The sequence below is a fragment of the Eublepharis macularius genome, chromosome 3, assembly GCF_028583425.1.
Source record: "Eublepharis macularius isolate TG4126 chromosome 3, MPM_Emac_v1.0, whole genome shotgun sequence".
Classification (NCBI taxonomy): Eukaryota; Metazoa; Chordata; class Lepidosauria; order Squamata; family Eublepharidae; genus Eublepharis; species Eublepharis macularius.
The window spans coordinates 142,980,227-143,002,031 of record NC_072792.1 but is presented as its reverse complement, the minus strand read 5'-3'; the positions used below and the strand labels follow the sequence as shown (position 1 = coordinate 143,002,031).

General features: G+C 42.0%; 1 protein-coding gene across 3 annotated transcripts in view; it reads right to left on the bottom strand.

The window, feature by feature from the left end:
* Nucleotides 1-1,176: 1,176 nt before the first annotated feature.
* The window catches only part of COL8A1 (collagen type VIII alpha 1 chain), a 160,388-nt gene continuing 139,759 nt past the window's right edge, over nucleotides 1,177-21,805 (bottom strand). For 2 of the 3 annotated variants that reach the window (XM_054975079.1, XM_054975078.1), the window contains exons 3-4: nucleotides 8,852-9,170; nucleotides 1,177-5,665 (exon numbers count right to left, since the gene is read on the bottom strand). In XM_054975079.1, the coding sequence (XP_054831054.1) occupies nucleotides 3,756-5,665; nucleotides 8,852-9,167 (2,226 nt within the window). In that variant the 5' untranslated portion in view covers nucleotides 9,168-9,170 and the 3' untranslated portion in view covers nucleotides 1,177-3,755. The remainder of the gene's footprint in view (nucleotides 5,666-8,851; nucleotides 9,171-21,805) is intronic. The other variant, XM_054975080.1, reaches the window with a different exon arrangement.

The following is a 21,805-nucleotide window of genomic DNA, read 5'->3' as shown; positions in this document are numbered from 1 at the left end:
CCATAGTAGGTTCAGGAACAGTAGGTTTGAATGCGTAACTCTTTAAGCTTCAAAATGCTCTAATACTTTTCATGTACTCAAAAATAAGCTGTATTTGCAATGCAATCCTAAGGTCTATCTTGAATCTGACTTAGGTCTATTCATTGGAACTTAAAACCAGGGAAATGCTCTAAGGAGGGCACTGTTAGTGTTTACTGACTTCACATGTTGCAAGGGAGAAAAAACTCCCAGGATGAGTTTTTTGAGCTAGTTTCAGATGGTGGGAAGGATCTAGGATTGCCTAAATACCCAGGGGTCACCTTGCTTCAAATCCAGCTCTTTAATCCCTCTGTAGCTGTACATGGAGAGTATCCCAATCTGATGGATGGGAGCGAGTAGGAAAATAGCTTCCATGAGCATAGCCCCCCAGCCATGTTTTCCGACTATTCTGATAATACCTTGCTGTGAGGTAGCTACTCAGTGTATGATCCTGATCCTGGGTAAATATTACTCTAGGCTGCTATGCATGCAAAATCTAAGGGTTCCCAGGACATTTCCCTTTCTCCACTCCATGCATTTTGAGAGCCTATAGCTGTCAGGGCCCGTGTTTGTTGGAAACACGACGCTCTATAAACAAAAGTCATGTAATACCTTTCCTTGAGTTCAACCATAATAAGATAAAAATGTATGTAAGCTTTTACATTTACCACAAGATCCTAAAATTTTAAGTATTACCATTCTGTGTAACATTCATCAGATTATTGATATTAACCATGTCAACATATGAAGTTTCCCCTTTCGTCAGGGGAAACTTTTGTGCTCCATGTGAAGAATTCTGTGTATGTGGAGCAGTAAAAAGGGGGGAGGGGAACTCCTCCCATGTTAGTGTGACATGAGGAAATGGCTTGAGGGGGGAGGGAGGAGTCCCTCCTCCCCCCACAAAAGCTTTCTGAGTCCATTTGGACTCTCCTTTATTTTTTAACAGCCATTTACTTTTTAACTGCTGTATGGCTATGGAAAGCTTTAAAAATCTGAATGTCTAGAGACCCTTAGTCCACCACTAAACTGTTCTACTCACCTGCCAGTGTTTACCGGAGGTATTATTCTAATGGGGTACAAAACTGTGAGGAACACCCTTTTCTCTTGAACACTCAGATGTTATTTTTCATAAAATGACAAGAAATAAATACGCTTAAACATTTTTAAAAGATATTTAATAAGTTCTTTTAAAATCAGTACAAAAATTAAATACAAAATTATTTGCTATTTTTCATCTTTCTCATATATATCCTAGCAACTGATCCAAGGTAGCCCTGGTTCCTAAATGGCCCATTGCTTCCAACACTCTATAAAATATTTGATTTCTAGCACCATATCTCAGGCATTGCAGTCTTCTGCAGATATTATATTGCATTAAACTCTGTAATTAAATAAAAGAAATGCAAGTTTCAGTCCATATTGAGTCTGGATTGAAGAGACTTTGTTTCACTTAAATATGCAAGTCCCACTTAATGTGTTGGAACTTGTAACAGTATTTAAAGTAACGTAAAGTGTGATGTGCAGCATACTGTTTTAAAATAATCTTTGCAACTCCTTTTTCCATGTGATATTAGCACCGTTGTTGGTGATAGGCTACAATCCAGTGAACAGCGGGATATGCTTAGACCCGTTGATTCAGATGGCTGCAATCTAACTATAAGGAAAACAGAGGGAGGCTTTTACGGAGGTATTACTACTTTGAAAACTTCTGTGCAAACAGGTACTATGTATGCAAGAATCGGCTCCAATTGTATTGCTGCCCTGAACAATGTTTAATCTCAGTGGGGATGGGGGGCATTAAGGGAAGTTTGTACTCCTTTCTCTCCTGTGGTGATCCTCTCCCCCTTCTGCATAAGAGAGAAGGGATTGTCTTTTGGAAAATCAGGAGGGTGGGATGTTCCTGTCCCAGACACAGTTTTTGCAAGATTCTGGGGTGAGTGCTGCATTGAGGGTGTTCTGAGTATCCTAGTGCTGCTTGAATGTTGATGCCCTAAGCAGCAACCTGCATTCCCTATTGTTTTGGGCCAGCTATGCACACATAGAGAACTGATAATAGTGCTGACCAGCCATTTAGCAGAAGGAACAGAAGTAAATTAAATTCTTCTGCTATTTGATTTGCAGGGTTGTCACTTACTAGCCAGGGTTATGTGTTCATAGCCACAGCTGTGGTGTGTGCAAAAATGTTGATTAAGTGCAATGGGTTTAAACACAGCTGATTCTGTGCTGGATTGTGGCTGTAGTATTTTGTAACTGCCACATACACAAGATTATGTAGCCTGCACATTCTCATAGGCAAATGTAATTCTGAATGAAAAATAAATACTAAGTGCTTGAAGTCAGTTGCTACACTAGCAGGGCAATCCTAAACACAATTACAGCCTTCTAATTTCAATGAATTGAGCATAACTCTGTTTAGGACTGCATTGTAAAGCTGCAGTCCTATACACCCCTGCCCAGAAATAAGTCTCATGCAACTCAGTTGGACCAACTTCTCAGTAAAGAATGCACAGGCTTGGGCATTTATGCAGCTAATTTGCATGACGCTGCAGACAACATTTATTCCAATGCACCATTCTGGACTATCAGTAGCCATCTTATTCATTTTATAAGTGGATGTAGAAGATATTAGATGAATAAACAGCTTTGCTTTTAAGCATATCAAAGAACCACTGGTGCTTTCTTCTAAATCCAATAGAAATTTTTTTTGTTCAAGATCCTGGACAGTGATTTCCAAACTATGTAGTAATGGGGCTCACAGAGGGTGCATGATGCAAAGTTAAGCACTTTTGTGTCCTATTGATTTCAATGGCAAAGTTAACCATGTATGTATTTAAATCAGTGAAACCTAAAAGTATAAAGAACTGAGCTGTAGGGTTTCTCCAGGCTACATCTTGACCCAAATATCATGCCTTAGTTACTGGAGTCTTACTGTTCCCACTAACCATTTCCAGAGATTTACTGACCCATCTGTGAGGCAACAGCTACCAACTTCAGCTTAGCCTATATTGACATTAATTGGCTTCATAAAACAGATTTAGTGTGTAATTACCACACCATTATACCAAGTCCATTAAAGCCTTTTTTCTAAGTCTGTTTAAGACTGTGCTGTTAATATTGTGCTGTTACTAACTTTGGCATAAAGATATCCAAAAAGTCATTGATTTTCTGTGCTCCATATGTCTACCTTGCTGCTTTAAAAAAAATATTCCAGAAGGTAGGAAGATGAGCTAGTGCTTGCTGGAAAAGAGCTTTGACTTGAGCAACATTCTTTTTTATCAACGTTACATGAAAAGAAAATTACTTTTGGCAAGGGAGAAACGCATTTTATCTTGCAGGATTGCTGACCATACTTCTAAGTATGCATTTTTATATTCTTTCTAGAAAAAATAGCACTGTAGTGCCTTCTCTTGCTTCTTTTTCTTTAATCTTTCTGGACCTCAAACAGTAGAAAAGACAGATGAGTTACCTGTTACGAACTTTAACACGGTATAACCCTTAATGAAATGGAGCAGGCAAATGTTGAAAATATTCTTTGTACAGCCAACAGCTTCCCTTAGGTTTATCACCACCTTTTCTTTTTATCACAAGCTGTACATAATGTTTAAAACAGTAATTTTATTTTAATTATTGTACATGATGGTCCCAAACAGTCATTAAATGCATCTTTCAATGGTATAGATTTGAAGCATTGGGGGGCGGGTGGAGGGGAGAGTTTTTGTTTTGTCTGAATGTTCAGTTTACATGGGATACAACAAATATCCTGAAAAAGATGAATGAACATATTGCCCAGCATAGAGTCCTGCTGCCTGTTCAGATGGCATCTGGATATATACTCTGTCACCATGCATCAGCTGAATGACGGCACTTCCTGAAGCTTGGTCCAGGAAGCCTTTCTTGTATTCATCATAGGTGTACATCAATGGATCATTGTTTTTGAACAAAGCCACCCAGACATTTCCTCCTTTACAGTGAACGTGGTAGGCGAAGTAGTAAATCCCAGGGATTTCACAGGTGAAGATGCCAGTCTGTGGGTTATAATTCTGCCTGCCATTGTAGAGGAGCTTGTCAAACATCACCGGCACTCCAACTCGTGGGAAAGGAGTGGTGAGCTCAGCTGTGAAAGCTGGCATCTCGTAGGCTGCACCACTGTGTTTGCCTTTCTTACCCATGTAGCCATGTGGAGTCTTCACTCCATCAATGCCTGGACCCACCTCAGGCAAATATTGTCCAATTGCTGGTGGTGTGGGTTGGACTATTACTGGGGGACCAGGGGGACCAGGAGGTCCTGGAGGTCCCTGGAGCCCTGGTTGGCCAGGCAAACCAATCATTCCAGGTTTTCCAGGTGGCCCTTGTATCCCTGCAATACCAGGTTTTCCTACTCCTGGAAACCCTGGAGGACCTTGTAGCCCTCGTTCTCCTTTAGGCCCAGGAAGTCCAGGGGGTCCAATTGGACCACTGGGTCCTGCTATACCTGGGATTCCAGAAGGGCCTTGATGACCTTGAGCCCCTGGGATTCCAGGTTCTCCTTTAGGCCCCATAGGTCCATGAGCACCAGGCAGACCTGGCAAGCCTTTGTGACCAGCTTCTCCTTTTGGTCCAATTGGGCCAGGTAAACCTCTTACACCTGGAGGTCCCACTTCCCCAGGAAAGCCAGGCTTTCCTGGGAAACCCTGTAAACCAAGTTCACCTTTTGGACCAAGTGGCCCTTGAGGCCCAACAGCTCCAGCTTCACCTTTAGGGCCTGGGAACCCCATAGCTCCTTGGGGCCCCATAAGTCCTGGCAACCCTGGTTGGCCTGGCTCTCCTGGTGGCCCACCCATGCCAGGTGGCCCCATGTGCCCCTTTTCACCCTTAGGCCCAAGTGGCCCTGGAACACCACCCATGCCACGGTCACCTTTAGGTCCAGCGAAACCTGGCTTACCAATCCCAGGTAGACCGGGAGGTCCTGGTAAACCTGGCAAACCTTGTTCACCTTTTCCACCAGGAAAACCTGGTTGACCTGGGATTCCATCTTGGCCTGGCTTTCCTATACCTGGAAGGCCAGGAGGACCTTGAATTCCAGGGGCTCCACCTAACCCTTGAGGCCCTGGCTCCCCTGGAAGCCCAGGCTTGCCTGCAGGTCCCTGTGGGCCTGGAAAACCAATCAATCCTGGCTTGCCTATTCCTGGAAGACCAACAGGACCCGGAGGCCCAGGTAAACCAGGCGGACCTTTTAACCCTGGCAGTCCTGGAATCCCAATGCCTTTATCTCCTTTTGGACCAGGGGGACCTTGTATTCCAGGTTGTCCTTTCATTCCTAGCTCACCCTTTGGTCCTGGCTGCCCTGGCAAACCTCGATCACCTGGTTTTCCTATTCCAGGTAGTCCATGGGGTCCTGGTGGCCCTTGGGGTCCTGGAATACCCATAGATCCAATCTCTCCCTTTGGCCCCATCTCGCCTCTTGGTCCAGGAGGTCCCATTCCTCCTGGTTTTCCTGGCATTCCGGGCATTCCTGGTTTTCCAATTCCTGGATATCCTTGTGGACCTGGTTTTCCTTTGGCTCCTGGCACTCCATGTCCTGGTATCCCTGGAGGTCCAGTAGGCCCTCTTGGACCAGGCTCCCCAGGAGGACCACGTTCACCTCTCAAGCCAACTAACGGGATTTCTGCTTCATAAAGGAAAGAGAGAGAAAGAGAAATATGAAATATGTCATTGTAATTGCTTGGGTACTTTAAGCAGAATGGATTAATCAAGCAATTGCCTGTGTTTGCTGCATGGAGAAAATGCAAACTGGAGTTGCTTGATAACTTAATTCCAAAGCATTGTCACATTGCCATTTTAATAGCTTCGCTTCCCATTGTGTATCCTAAACTGCCATTTTCTACAACTTCAATGGCATACTTTCCTAACATATTCTTAATATAGAGGATGCTTCCTTTCAAATGAATGTGCCTAAAAGTGCAATCCTAAGAACAGCTTCCTAGGAGTAAGCCCCATTGAGTAGACTTCAGTAGGATTCAGACTGCACTGTAATTTTTTATATATGTCAAGGTCTAGAATAGTCAACCAAACCAAAAGAATTGTTCAGTAGGTCATAAGGAAAGTTTGGACTTCCTCCTCCAAAACGCATAGCTAGCAAAGCTGTTTGCAGTATAGACACTGGGTGAGTCGCTGTTGTGCATCTTCCCCATAAACAGATATGAAAAAAGGATTGGTGGAGTCAGATAGCTGCCTGTAGCAATTGCCCACAGGGAGATTTGTTGCAGCCATTATTATACTCTTAAAACAATGGGACAGAATGCTGATCTATCAAACCAACCTATAAAATGTTTACAGTCTTGGCTTTTGGCGGGGGGGGGGGGAAGCATGAATCCACATTGAAATAGAATTTCCAGTTCACTGCAAAGTTGATCTCAATAGATGAGCATGGCTTGAACATAACTATGTAGCCCTCTTTAATTTGTCCGTCTATCCTGTACGATGTTTCCTTCGCCAGTAAAAAACCTGTGAACTCTTTACTTTAGAACCCATTTTAAATTACAGATCTTGACAATCATTGATCTTGACTTCATAAAATCTGGGACAAAATAAGTATTAGCCTCTTGTTTTTATACTCTGTGCTTCAAACACACCTATTTAAAGTAACTGATTAACCCCAGTCTGTTGGTTGACTAATTAAATACATTTATGGCATGCAAATCTTCCATTAAGGATTTGAAAGGAAGAAAATGTCCTGAAGGGAAGAGAAAGCAGTAAAAGCTGTTTCTCAAAGTAAGAAAGAAATGTGATTTTAAAAAAATTAATCTGAGATATAAGAACGAACCAGCGCCAAATTTTTTTTGAAGAAAAGAAACAAAAGCTCATCTAGGATTTAATAAGATATTTTGGTATTGAGCAACTGGACACCGTCAGCTTCAGATACCATGACCTTTATTTCATATTGGGCCAAGCTAGAAGTGACGAATTACACTTGAATGGCAAGTGAACAGACTTACGTGTATTCCTTCCTGTTCGCTTGCACTCCAGTTGCACTCCACTCGATCACTACATGATCACTATATGATCGAATGGAGTGCAAGTGGTGTGCAAGTGAACAGGGAGGAATACACGTGAGTCTGTTCACTTGCCATTCAAGTGTAATTCGTCACTTCAAGCTTGGCCCTGAGTCTGTTCACTTGCCATTCAAGTGTAATTCGTCACTACTAGCTTGGCCCATTGTTAGTATAAAAAAACTTGCTAGTTATATATTGGAAGGCAAAATACCTTGGAAACAAAGCTGAAGAAAAAGCTATCTCTATTACCAAATCTGGCACAGGGAAGAAAGTATGACTACATCTGCATGGGCAGCGTGGCAGTGAGCCATTCATGAGTAGAGATGGGCACGAAAAGCAATACGAACAAAAAAAAGCTGTTCGCAAACAAGCTGTTCGTGAGGCCCCATTCTAAACGAACAGATGGTCGTTGCAAGCCTAGTTCGTTGCTGTTCGTCAAGCCAGACAGTCTGGCACCTGCAATCAATTCCCTTGGCAACTTAGGCAGGGATTGTCTGAACTCTGTCTGAACTCCTGCTGTTGCCCTGGAAACCCCAATCTAAGCCCAATTTAGCTTGATAGGCAGGTCTTCCTTTCAAGTGTGGAGCTCCAAATTTGTTACAACAAGGGAGCAAAGACCACGGGGGAGGGGGGCTCCCAGCTCTGACTTTGCAGAAAGTGAAGAGGGAGAGAGACAGTTGCTGTTGGCATTTTGATAGAGTGCATTGGAGCTTGAATTTTCTTTGTGTGTGGTGGGATAGGGATCTACCCCTTCAAGTTCTGTGGCTGCTGCCAGGCTCTGGGCCAAGCTATTATTTATTATTGGTACCTTTCCTGGTGCCTGCTCAGGTAAGGTTTCTGGGAGTGGTGCGGTAGGGATCTACCCCTTCAAGTTCCAGGGCTGCTGCCAGGCTCTGGGACCAAGCTAGTATTTATTATTGGTACCTTCCCTGGTGCCTGCTCAGGTCAGGTCTCTGGGAGTGGTGCAGCATGGATCTTGACTTGGATGATGGCTGGAGGAGAGCCTGCTGGCCCCCCACAAACAGCCAGCCATGAACATGTTCATGAACAGGGCCATGTACGTGGTTGTTCATGAGTTCCTGTTCATGGATGGCAATGAACAACAAACAATGAACATCATGTTCAATTTTTTTTTCTGTTCGTGCCCATCTCTATTCATGAGCCCCATGTACAAGAGTCTTCATTGTCAGCCCCATTGATTAACCAGAATGCACATCTGAAACATTAATTAGCACTTTAGTTCATTAACCACAATGGCCCATTAATGATCTAAAAGCAGCTTGCAGCCCTTGTATATCTATATTTTTAAGGGTGGCTGCAATTTTACAAATTTTACAATTTTACATGTGTGAAATGGCTGTGCATGTAACTGCTACCAATACTTTGTTGGATTGAAACCTCTGTGTGCAACTTGCAGGAACACAAATACTAGATCTAGTTCTGACCTTCCTTTCCAACTATGTCTAATTTGGTTGGCATAGTTCTCTCTGATAACACGTAACCTACTACTACTGATACATACTGAATTTCTGAATTTTCGGGGGAGAGTTAGATGTGTGGTGAAAGAAACGACATCAGTATACAGAAATGTGCCTCCTGAACTGTATAGAAATATGTATTTTGAATACAGAGTATACAAAGCTTTTTGGCAAGACATGCTCCAACTCACCCTTCCCCCCAAAACACCACTTAGAATCAAACTAAGGTACCTATTAAATTCTGTCAAATAACAGAACGCATGGTACACCTGTACTGAATTAGGAGAGAGAGGGAAGGAAAGATGTACCTCTTGCCAATTTTACCTTTCTGTTTCTTTGAAATTCTCTCCTTGCCAAGTACAGGGAGTGGAGGGATTTCTTTCAAAAACTGAGTCACATATTCTTTCCCATACTGCACGGGAGGCCCTTCCTTGCCCATGCGCTGTAGTGGAATGCCATCTTTGCCCACTGGCATGTGAGGTACTTGTTGTCCTTGTTGTCCAAGGGCTTGGTACTGTGGCACTTGAGGAGGCATCTGTTTAATCCCATAATAAGCACCAGCTTGCGTTGATTTCAGTAGCCCAATGTAAAAGGTTACAACCACCACCAATAGCCAACTTGGTGCTAGCAGCACAGCCATATCCTGCCAAGAAAAATGGAGCAAGAAGAAAGATGGCATATGAGATCAACAGTGGTGCAGATCAGCCAAAGGGAAAGCACTCATTTGATAAGTTGAGGTTTCCTTCCAGTGAACATTCATTTCAGGAGTTAGGCAAGAATGGAAATTCTGGTACACTGCTTCAGTGGGTTATCTTGCCCCCAAATGATACATCAATTCTTTTGGGGAACAGATTCTAATTTCTTGTCCCCAGCCGCCAACTTGAAAATGAATGTGGGAGGGTGCCCTGTTTTTAGTTTTTAATCGGGGGTGGAAATGGTTAAAGATATATGGTTGCACAACATCTTGTCCAGGCATACATTTCAGGACTGGTTCAAGCTGCATTACATCTTCAATGGAATCATATTAACCTTCTCTATTTCCAGGACTCACTGCAGGGAAAGGAGATCTTCATTCAACTGGAATTTGCTTTCTCATGAACAGGCAATACTAGGAGCAGTAAACCTGCTTGTTATCAGGGCTCTTTTTGTGGCAGTAATCACTGGGAGTGAGTACCAGCAGTTTTGCGGGAGGATCTCCCAAGTTTTGAGGGGGGAATTGGTGGAAATCAGTGCAAGCACATACATTAAGTACTGACGCTTCTTTAAAAAAAAATCAAGAAAGCAGTGCTCTTGAGTTACCTTAGTCTGCTACTGGCACGACAGCTTTTGGGGCAATTCTAGGCAGACTTAACTCCTTCTAAGCCCATTGACTTTAATGGACTCAGAAGAACGTATTGCTGCTTAGGATGGAACTGTTGGGTTGCTCCCTTGTGAAAATTTTGGCAAGGAAGGTTTCAGCCCAGTATTTGAAATCCAGCCTTTTCTCGTCAGTAGATTCCAGCCTCCCATCAGAAACAGGTTTGCCATTATAGAGTGAAACAACAAGCTCTCTTGCATCTGATGAAGAGAGCTGTGGTTCTTGAAAGCTTATGCTGCAATAAAGTTGGTTAGTCTTAAAGGTGCTATTTAACTCTTTACTATTTTGCAAGCTCTCTTGGTGTCTTTTATTACTAGTTAAATCTGTATATCTCCTGCTCTTTCTTAAAGTTCAACATAGTACACATTTAGTTATTTCATTTTTGTTTTTATTATGTTATAAAATAGAAAAACTGTACATAAGGTTAGAATCTGAAAATTTTATTTTCATTTACAACTATGTGATCCTCTCAAGGCAGAGATGAACAGAGAGGTTTGCCATTGCCTTCCTCTAAATAGCAACAGTGGACTTCCTTGGGGGTCTCCCATTCTAGTATTAACTATGACCGATGCTGCTTAGCTTCCAAGCTGTGGCTATTCTGGGTTATACAAGCTGCTAATATAGACAATGCATATAAGCAATTATATTCCTAAAAGTATTTCCCAAGCTGTTACCTACTCCTGTTGTAAGACAGGGTACTCAATATCTTATTTATCATTATAATTTTCTCCCTTGGACTATCTGTTCATCAACATCTCGACAGAGTACCTATGCAGTAGTCAGCAGACATTGAAGTGATTTATCAACAGCTTTATTAATAGAACTAACAAACTGGATAAAGAGAAAAAATAACTAGCTAGCTGAGAGAGTTCTAAAAATAACATTCTACAGACAAACAGACAAGGAGAAAATCCCTGATTAGAAAGAAGGTACTCCCCTCTACAGTCCTGTCTAGCTAGAGCTTGCTGTTCTCCACAGGATCTTATCTTCTTTGTACACAAGATGTGCTGTGCATCTCCAACATATTTGATATATTTGACCAATCTGTCATTTTTATAACACTTTAATAACTCTTCAAATTCAGATTTATTCCAAATTTGCAAACCTTTGGGCAATATTATTTGCACTACAGAGTTATCTTGTTATACAACAATTCTAGGAGTATATTCGGTTTAAGCATGCCATGAAGTGACTTGTTCTGATCCATCATCTCTTCTGAAGGTGAGAGCTTGGCTTTTTGCGAACCAGTGGTTCATAGAAGCTCGTTTCCACAAACTTTCATGAACTGGTCTACTGGTTCATTTGGTTCATATTAAAGGGCAGTTTAAATGGCCATTTCCCCAGGGAAATGGCCATTTAAACTTTTCCTGCTGCTTGTAAGCGGCAGGGCCCTTTAAACTATCAGCTGGCAGGCGGCAGGGGATCCCCCTCGCCACCTGCCAGCTGATAGTTTAAAGGGGCCTGCCGCTTGCAAGCAGCAGGGCCCTTTAAATGCCCAAATCCCAGAAGCCCCAGCCCCAGCCCAGGATTTCTTCCACCTGCCAGGTGATAAAAGGGACCTGCCGCTTGCAAGCGGCAAGAAAGGGCCCTTTAAATGATTAAATGCCCCTTTCCCTGCTGCTCAGCAGCCAGAAAGGGGCATTTAAATCCCACAAACCATGAACTGGTTCGGAAACTTACCCCAGTTCATGGGAGTTCGTGGTTCCTGGTTCGTGGAAATCCACGAACCATGAACTGCATGGTTCGTTTTTTTGGTGGTTTGTGCCCATCTCTACTCAGTATTGGACTTATATGCTCCAAGTGCCTGACCTCAGACAGGAAATTTGCATTTTGTACCTGCTGAAGCTTCTAAGATGTCTTCAAAGGCAGCCCCTACAGCAGGGGAAGGCTCCTAATGTTGGGGAGAAGCACTGCTTTTGGTGGAACAGGTGTGCAGGATCCAACTCTCAGAGATCATGAACTATGGGTATGCATAATCAGAGTGTTTCCAAATTTTATAGTGAATGCTGTGTTCACAAAGCTTTGGAATAGCTTTGATGTGAAAATCATTCATAAGAAGATGGAATTTGATCGGATAGTTAAAAGGAAAACATGGAGGAGAGGAAAATCATGTGCCATTGTCTGGAGGGTGGGATAAAAGTGTAATTTAGTCTTCAGAGATTTGTTCATTGCATTACAACCCCTTTACAATACGTGTGAGATTATATTTCAAAATACTGATGTGATTCTGATGTAAGCTGACATTATTTAGCCGCATGACTGTACCACACTGAAGATGTTTTGATTAGGAACTGAACTGACCTGGCTGTCTCCAGTGCCAGAGTGGAGAAACAGGGCAGAGAATGGAGTACCAAGCACAGGTGAAGTGAACTGATCTTCACTTCCCCCGAGATCCCTAGTAAAAGGGAAGGAACTGAACTGCCTTTGTTGATACTGTATACACCATGTAGTTGATTGTTAGACACTAACAATAACTGTGGAATTCAGTCTGCTCACTTCTCCTTGTGCCCTTCCATAATATTGTCATTTCCTGCCCTTTGCACAATGAGCTATTCAACTTGAAAGCTAGTGAAGGGAACCCATTGTCCATTTTCTTCCTGTCATTTTTCTTTCTGCCAGCTTCATGCATTCTCACAGAGCCCAATGACAGTCCTACGTTCCCCCTTCCTCACAAACCTTTTGTCACTGCACACCACTTGGCAACCAATGGTATTAGTAAAAAGAGAGCAGTCATCTAGCAATTATAAATAAACATCTACCAATTATAAATAAACATTTCTTAAAAGTCTTACCTTTTTGTGTTCATATTAATTCATGCTATCAATGTTATTTTGCTCATGTGCATTTTCATGCAGCTTTTGGGGAGGTGTAGTCCATTTTATTCTTACAACAACCCTGTGAGGTAGATTAGGCTGAGAGAGTGTGACTGTCACAAGGTCACCCAGAAAGCTTCCATGACATACTCGTGATTTGAACCCAGATCTCCCAGATCCTATTATGACAATCTCACCACTACACTACACTGACTCTCACGTCTCCAAATTACAAAAGTTGTGCAGTAACAAGTTGCTTAGGTGAATTGCGTGGGGGCCACTGCTGGGCCCAGCCAAGTTGCACAAATTGTATGAAGGCTGCCACTGGACTCAGTCAGGTTGTGTGACATCAAGTGCAGCCATTGCTTCATGCAGGTGAATTGCACAAATTGCATGGTAGCAAGTTGAAGAAAGAAGAAAACACCATGACCCATATTTTATCCTTAGGACTCCATTCCTAAATCCAACATATATCAAGAAGACCTGAAATGCTTAAGGATGGTGCTAGATAAAAGCCATTTAATATTTTTCTTGTGCATGACTCTCTGTTGCAGTCCCATGGTTTTATGGGCTGATATCCTGCCATAAAATACTTTCTTACCCACTTCTTTCTAAAACTAGTAAAACACAGAATTGGCCCTGCTTTCGCTTGCTTTGATGCAGCAAACACCATGTTTTCTTAGTCCTTGCTTTCATGCTGCTTTATGGCTGATCTTCCTTCAGGAAAGCAAAACAGTCTTGATGTTTGTGTCTTATTCCTGAATCCGTGCCATGTACAGTATTTCAGTTCGCTGTACTTTGATTATCCTGTCCAAGAGAGGGGGAAAGGCGATGGGTTCTCTTATTTTCTTTGCTTTGCATTAATTTTATAGCTTGTTAGAAAACCCAAATCCCAACCAACGGGAAATATTCAAGCCATGAAAAATGCCTTTACAATATTTTTCTTGAGTAAGTCTCCAGCCATTTAGACCATTTTTATTGGAAAGTGGATTTTTTTTCCATTGCAAAGCAGGAATCTGGTCTTATGCATGTACTCCCTCCAAAATTGGAAGAATGTGTGCCAATTCAAAAAGGAAAACCAAGTGCCAGGACCAACCCAAACTGAAAACAATGCAAAAACAAAAAAAAGGACCTTTTACGTGTTGCTCTCTTACTTTCCTAGGAGAAATGCATGAGCATAGGAAAGATACAGTTCTTGACTGTCCCTTGAAAATAACAATGATGATGCCGCCACCAGTGTGGCATAGTGGTTATAGAGTTAGACTTTTGGTGAATAGGCAACCTTGGACCAGTCTCTTTCTCTTTCTCAGCCTAATATATCTCACAGAGTTGTTGTTGTGAAGATAAAATGAAAGAGGGGAGAGAATGATGCTATAAGCCACTTTGGGGAGAAAACAGAGTATAAATATAAATCAGTGAATGACAGGCATTTCTATGGTGCAGCAGAGATTTCAAAGCACTTTACATGTATTCTCTCACAATGATTCTATAAGATAAATCCATATTATCATCATCCCTGTATTGAAGCTGGGGGTGCCACTGCATGGAAAATTTTAATAGCATGTAAAAAAAAATTACAATTTTTGAGAATATCATTCTAATTGGATGGGGGAGAAAATTTGTCCTAAGCACTGTCCTAAGCGGAGTTTTGTCCTTCTGAGTCCTTTGAAGTCAATAGGCTTAGAAGGGCATAACTCTGCTTAAGATGGCACCGTTAGAGCCAGAAATAATTGGACGTACTTTGTCCCATCTCCTAAAAATTTGAGGGGTGGGGTGGGTGGAAACTCTTTGGTGGAAGGATTCAAATATTGCAGCCCTGACCATTTTAAAATCCTGCTTTAAAAATTCTGGTGGTTGTCTGAAATTCATAATGGTTTTGATAAATCCACTGCTGGTTTAATTTGTAGCAAAAAGATCTGTAGCAGCCCTCCAACTCCTCAAGATCCTTCACGGGGTCCACTATTCCCCAAAAGCAGCTGGGGGGGGGGGGTCGGTTGAGCTGCAGTGGGATGAGAGGGGCAGGAAAGTTATACTTCCATGCTTGGAAATTTTAGACAGATTCCAACCCAATGTGTTCGCTGTTTTCAAACATACATCAAAGAAAATTGTATATTCCCATCGTATCTCCATTATCACAATACTTTAACCATTTTGTTTTGTTCATGTCTGGGATCTTAAGTAACAGGATTCAGAAAGACCTCTGCCAGTCAGAGTAGTCAACTGGACTGGATGGGAAATGGACTGGCACATTATTTCTGTCACTGCAATCCTAAGAACACTTTCCTAGGAGTATGCTGCATCAACTAGACATGTTCTGAGTAGCTGTTCTGCTTAGGATTGCTCTCTCAGTACCTATGTTCATTTTAATCCATGCATGCCAAACAATCTTTTGTAATCTCTCTGCAAAGTGCTACTTAAAGCAAAATATACCTGGCAACGTATAAATATCTATGAGGCATATTAACAACTACAAAATATTGCTGCACTGTGACCTAGAGTGAAACATGCAGTACACCACAGTGCATTGGCCACAATGAAAAATTATATAAAAGAATGACAAATGTTTTTGATTTTAGGTCATGTGAGAGAGTACAGCTTTGTGCCCATCCCCGACTTGAGTCATACAAAATTGTGTGTCAGATCTATCTCTAAAACCTTATTGACTTGGAAAGCACAAAAGTTTTGTTTTTTGTTCTGACATTCAGTTTTATGAATGAGGAATCCATACAATGGGTCAAACAGTGACATTTCAAGTAGGGCTGGTCGATTCTTCTTTCCCAAAGAAAGCCCCCCCCCGCCACCAAACCCCTACAGAGGCCCTGTTTTCTCACAGTTTTAATACATTAAGAAAAGCAGTTGATCACACTTCAAAAGAACTTCAAATTTATCTGGAAGTGGAAATGTCAAGAAAAATATCTGTTCCCATCATTCATTGCAGTGCAAAACACAACTGCCACCAGCAGCCAGCCTGCTTCATACCTGAAGCACAGGCGGTTTCTCCTTGGCCTTCTAAAGGGCTCTATCAGCCAAATGTCAACACTACCATGAAGCCTATAAATCTTTGAGATTACTTTTGTTTGGAATTTCTCCTGCCATGCTGATGAGGAAATAATGGGGCAGCAGAATTCCTCTGGTACATGGAAAAGCTAACTGAGTTTTCTTCTGGAGCACTATTATTATTTTGTAATTGAAAATAAAGTTGAAATGTAACCAGACACAGATGGGTTTAATATATTTTTGAGTGGTTCAACCAATGTATCCTTAGTTTGCCAAAGAACATGGCTAGGATAAGCCATATCTTAGTCCATATTATAGTTTAACCAAAATGATTCAGGATGTTGTATTGTTGGCTATATACACTATAATATTGTGGTTGTTTTTTTTTAAACCCAGGTACAGGAAACTGGTGCTAGAAAATTTGGCACCACTCGGTAGTTTTGAACTTTTGTTTTATACTCCTTAAAAGGAGTCTGATATTTCAATAACCACAACAGTCCAAAAGCTAGGCTTGAATTTCATAGAAAAGCTTGTTGGCATGAAATTTGTTTCATGGAGGACACTGAGCAGTTGAGTTCTGTGAAAACAAAGAAGACGTGTCCATCTGCTATTTTACAAAGCAATTCAGTGCTCTTTCAGCACACACATAGCAGAGGTGAACCCAGGCAGAAGCATGCAGAGCCAAGCAAAAATTGAGTATTTAAGTAAGAAGGTAAAGTCAGAACTCAGAAGTAATATCTGGAACTCTAAAATGTCTAAAAGGCTTTTTCAGGTACTGTGAAAGAGGCAAAATTCGGGGAACAGGCTAAGGAAAAGCACAACTTACCACTAAATGTTATCTAATTTAGATTGTACACTCCTTGAGACAGCAGCTATTTTTGCTCATGTTACTCTGTAAAGTGCTATGTTTGGTGTAGTGAGTGACAGGACTCTACTCTGGAGAACTGGGTTTGATTCCTCATTCCTCCACCTGAAGCCAGCTGGGTGACCTTGGGTCAGTCACAGCTTCTCGAAGTTTTCTCAGCCCCACCCACCTCACAGGATGATTGTCATGAGGATAATAATAAAATGCTTTGTAAACCACTCTGAGTGGGCATTAAGTTGTCCTGAAGGGCAGTATATAAATCAAATGTTGTTGTTATGTAATCAGGGCAGTATATAAATCAAATGTTGTTGTTGTTGTTATGTAATCCATCAGTAATCTAGGATCATTGAATGTATTTTATTGCTGAGGCAGGACATCTGGTTGAATTGTCCTACATTTTTTAAAGCCCAACCCTATTGGCACTGTGAGCACTTTTGGAATTTTGAGAAATAGTGAGACCTACCACAAAAGACCAATGGTAAGTCTTTGTAGGAACAAGGACTCTGATGGGGAATCTAGTTGGAGTCAATATTATAAAGTCCATATGTTTGCAGACAACAGATTTCATTTGGTGTGTGCATGCACATGTGCATATTCTGGATGTGGCAAGTGCTAGGACTGTATGGTAGGTTTCCTTCGCTGAGTTTTAGGGAACATAAAATCCCTGGTTGAACCTGAGAGAGCATAAATTCCTCATTCTCCTTTACCTTCAACATCTCATCTTTCCTCACCTTTTCTTCTATTGACTTGCACTTTCTGCAGCAACTTGTCTCACTTCCTTTCTGTAGATGGTGAAGTTGTTCTGGCAAAGGAATTACAAGCAAACACATGTCCTGGTGTTTTGGCTGCTCTGCAGCAGCATCTTTGCCACATTGGGAACAGTGCTACAGAATAAACTGGAATTAAACACAGTTTAAACTGAGATGCCTGCAGTTGTGATGACTACCTACAAACTAGGATTCATAAGCCAGGGTGCAATGGTACTTAAGAAACTTTTTAATGCCCATCCTACTAGCCAAAGATGGTCATTTGGATGTCATGCTAAAAATGAGTTTAATCACACTGGTTGAGTAGGATATGGTTTAGGAGTGGGGCTTCAATTCAGTGGTGGAGCATCTGTGTTGCGTGCAGAAATTTTGAGATTCAATCTCTTGCATCTACAATTAAAAGGATCGGGTACTAGGAGAATTGAAAGCTCCTGAGACCCTGGAGAGTCATCACCAGTCACATTAGATAATATTGACCATAATGTTCTGACTAAGCATAAGGCAGCTTCATGTGATGTCTGAATGCAGACTGTGTTCTGAAACCTGTTGTTTCCATTTTGAGTAATGTATAATGCTTTCTTGCTTGGTGGCTCACTGAATACTTCCATAAAATTAAAATAGATTGACTGCATTTTTTCCCTTTTGTCTAAACAAAACTGTATTGGAAAGAATGGTAAATTAGCCTGATGTAATGTACCTTTTCTGAACCTTTCATCTCCTATGATCTTTTCTTTCTTTCTCAGATTTTGTTTTTACTGTTGTTAAAAACTTCCAGACAAATAAGGCCCACTGGATCCAAAAACTTTCAAATGAAACCACAAACCAAGCGGAAACTAGTCAATCTTGTAGAAAAGACGTGCCTTTGCAAGTTCTCTTCAACAACATGAAAGCTCCAGAGATTAAAATACCCTGAAAAAACACATCTGTTTGGGAGGAGACATTTCAGACAAATGGCATTTATTGGGCCAGGAGACTAGAAATTTTAAAGCCTAGTCATATAGGTTAAGTAAAAATGTCAAAGTTTCGGCTTGAGGAAAACTTGCAATGAATCTATCATTCTTAGAGCAAGGACTGCAGACTTTGAAAAAATGTTATCATACATTTTGATCAGCCTATGGGACCCTTCACTGGGCAGGACACTGAATATGAACTAAATCCACTGGGTTTTTTTTCTGTAGCAGTCTCAGCCATTTTATCATAGGTCTAACTTAGCTACTTAAAGAGAGTTAAGAAAGAACCAGCTCTCTTTTACACAGGGCCGGATCTTGGGTTCCCGGCACCTGGGACAACCCAATTCTGGCTGCCCTCGTGCATGCGTGCAGTGCGTGCACAGCTCCCGGCACTGCGTGATGATGTCACAAGTGTGACGGCAGTGCTGGCGGGTGAGAGGCCGCCCACGCCATTTGCCTGTCCCGCTGAGGGGGCAGCCGGCTTGCCACACACTCCCTGTCCTGCGGGGCAGGCATATGGTGCTGGCGGCTGCTCAGCCACCGGCGCTGCCACCGGTGCACTCCCGGGGCTGGCAGCTGTGCCCGGTGCCCCCTCTTTCGTGGGGGGCAGACTACCCCCCTGCCCCCCCTCAATCCGGCCCTACTTTTACATGACTATTATATAGTGAAATCCCAATGGTCTTTTGACATGGTGTCTGTTCTGGGGAAGACTCCAGTTTCTCTGACTGATGAACTGCAGTTCTGCAGCAGAACTTCCAAAGGATCTACCTGTGATAGCTTCATCACATAGTCCCCATACAGATAAACAGTTGCCACTACCAGCTAGCTCTGAACTGCAAAAAAAACCATAGGCACATCTGTACACCCTTCTTCTAATATTGCAGTGAATATATGGCTGCTGCTGACTATATAAAAGCATGGGATTAGAGTTCAATGATCATTTCTGCTAATGGCAGGTACTTCTCTGACTCCACCCTCCTTCTGCAGCCCACTATCCCATCCAATATGCTGCTCTGGTGATACAGGAGACCCAACCTGCAAGGAACAACATGAGGGCGAGCTGAAGTCTACAGCAGGACTGGGGAATCAGTTAACATCCTCCCTTCCATTAGTGAAAAAGTATCCAGCTCACTTAATAGTATCTTCACAGATTTGCTGATTGTTAATGGTGAATAGGTCTAGTGACTGAATAGGACTACTAATGTGTCTTCAGAAGGGACAGGTATGAGGAAATAGTATTGATATTCCTCAATGGGTATTAATTGTTAGGAAATACACTCCGGCTGGCACTCTCCAAGAAACCATGAGATCCTGGAGAAAGACACACCTCTTAGTTGAGGGTAGCAGACGTGTGTATGTGTGTGTGTAAGTGAAGAATCAATAGATTACTGGAGTTAGCAATGTCTTGTGTACAAAGAAGAAGAGAAAATATCCTGCAGGGTACAGCAAACTCTAGTTAGACAGACGGAAAATATCTACTTTCTAAAGGTACTTTTCATTGTCTGGCTGCAGAATGCTATTCTTAGGCTCTTCTTCTAGAACTCAGTATATTCTCTCAGCAAGCAAGGCAGTCATTTTTATCTCCTCTCTTTCCATCCAGTTGGTTAATTCCATAAATAAAGCATTTATTACTGTTAATGTTCAGTGTCCTGATTGCAAGCAGGATCAATACCAACCAATATTTTGATACCTTAAATATGCTTGTTCTAAAAGACAACAAAACATAATCAAACTCTCTTTTACTAATTTCAAAAATATGAATTCATAAACAACAACAACAATAATAACATTTGATTTATATACCGCCCTTCAGGACAACTTAATGCCCACTCAGAGCGGTTTACAAAGTATGCCGTTATTATCCCCACAACAAAACACCCTGTGAGGTAGGTGGGGCTGAGAGAACTCCTAGAAGCTGTGACTGACCCAAGGTCACCCAGCTGGCTTCAAGTGGAGGAGTGGGGAATCAAACCCGACTCTCCAGATTAGAGTCCTGCCGCTCTTAACCACTACACCAAGTACTAGGATACAGTTAGCTACTCTGCTATTCAGCTGCAAAGTGGTTTGCCAGAGAATAACTAGCAGTAATTGAGGGGGAATGGGAACTTAGTGCCCTTATCAGAGGATGCCAAAAGATGGCAGCACAGGCATGGGGTTGTACAGGGCAGCCTCCACCAGGCACACAGCTGCTGAGCTAGCTATACTGGGCACTGAACAGTCATGGGCCTGCAGGGTGCTAAGCTACCAACTGTCATCCCTCCAGTGCTATCTCATGTTCCAGGATCGGAAGGCCCTGTGAGTCGGTAGTAAAGCATCTGCTTTGCATGTAGAAGATCATAGAATCATGGAAGGTACCTTACAGACCATCTAGTCCAACACCTGCCCAATGCAAGTACAGCCTGACCGACACAGTATAAAGTGGGACTATGGCATTCTGTGATTTGGATGTTATACCCCAAGACTGCATTCACATTCTTTGCTGCTGCATCACACTGACTGCTCATATTTAGCTTCCCATCCACCCCTATCACAATATCTTGTTCAAACACACTGCTACCCAGAAGAGTATCCCATATCCAGTATACATACTTTGCATTTGTGTTACCCTCAGGTGGAGAACCCAGCACTTATCCATGTTAAATTGCATCTTATTCAAATCTGCCCACTTTTCAACCCCAGGCACCTCCATTTTTTCAGATGCAAAAGATTTTTATCTTATAGCCAGTGCCAGCCAAGGTAGATAATACTAACTTTAAAAAAAAACAATGGTCTGACTCTTTATAAGTTTGGTTCATATGTATAAGAATCTTTGACTCCCCACACACACTCCGCAAAAACACCTCTCAAGCTGCCACTGTTATGAAGTCCATGGCAATAAAAAGCAACAGAGGAAACCAAATATTTGAATAGCTATTAACATAGATTTCATGGCCATGGCATGCAGAGAGAAACCACATCAACATTCTACAAAGGGTGCTGGACATACAACCTTTTATCATCCTCTAAGCCACTGAGCGACTATTATTTTAGGCTTTCCTAATGGGTGATCAGAGCCCATGCAACATGAGCAAATGGGACTGAATTACTTGCATGTTCCAGGGACCAAGAAAGCGGCTTGGGAAAAGAGCTCCTGCTAAACCAATCCAAAGGCGGAGAAAGAGATGAGATAAAAAGAAGTGTTCTTAATTAATGACACTGAATCCCAAGGTTTCAGACACCATGCTGTGTATAACGGCGTTTCCTGTCTTCTGCCACCTGATGGCACCACATTTCAGAGAAATTTTTTTAAATAGGCCACCAATAATCATATTTGTAAAAGATACCTTGCAATTTCAGAATAAATGCTGGAGAAAGAACTCCTAACATGTCTAATTTCACACCCTGCCATTGTATAAATGTAGATGAAAGCATGTAGCTGGGGAGACAGAAAATATTCGTTGAAACTTTGACAGATGTTTTGGAAGGTTACTGACAAATGCATGTGCAGACCAAGACGGTTTTTAAAAAATCAAATCAGACTTGTTTGCAT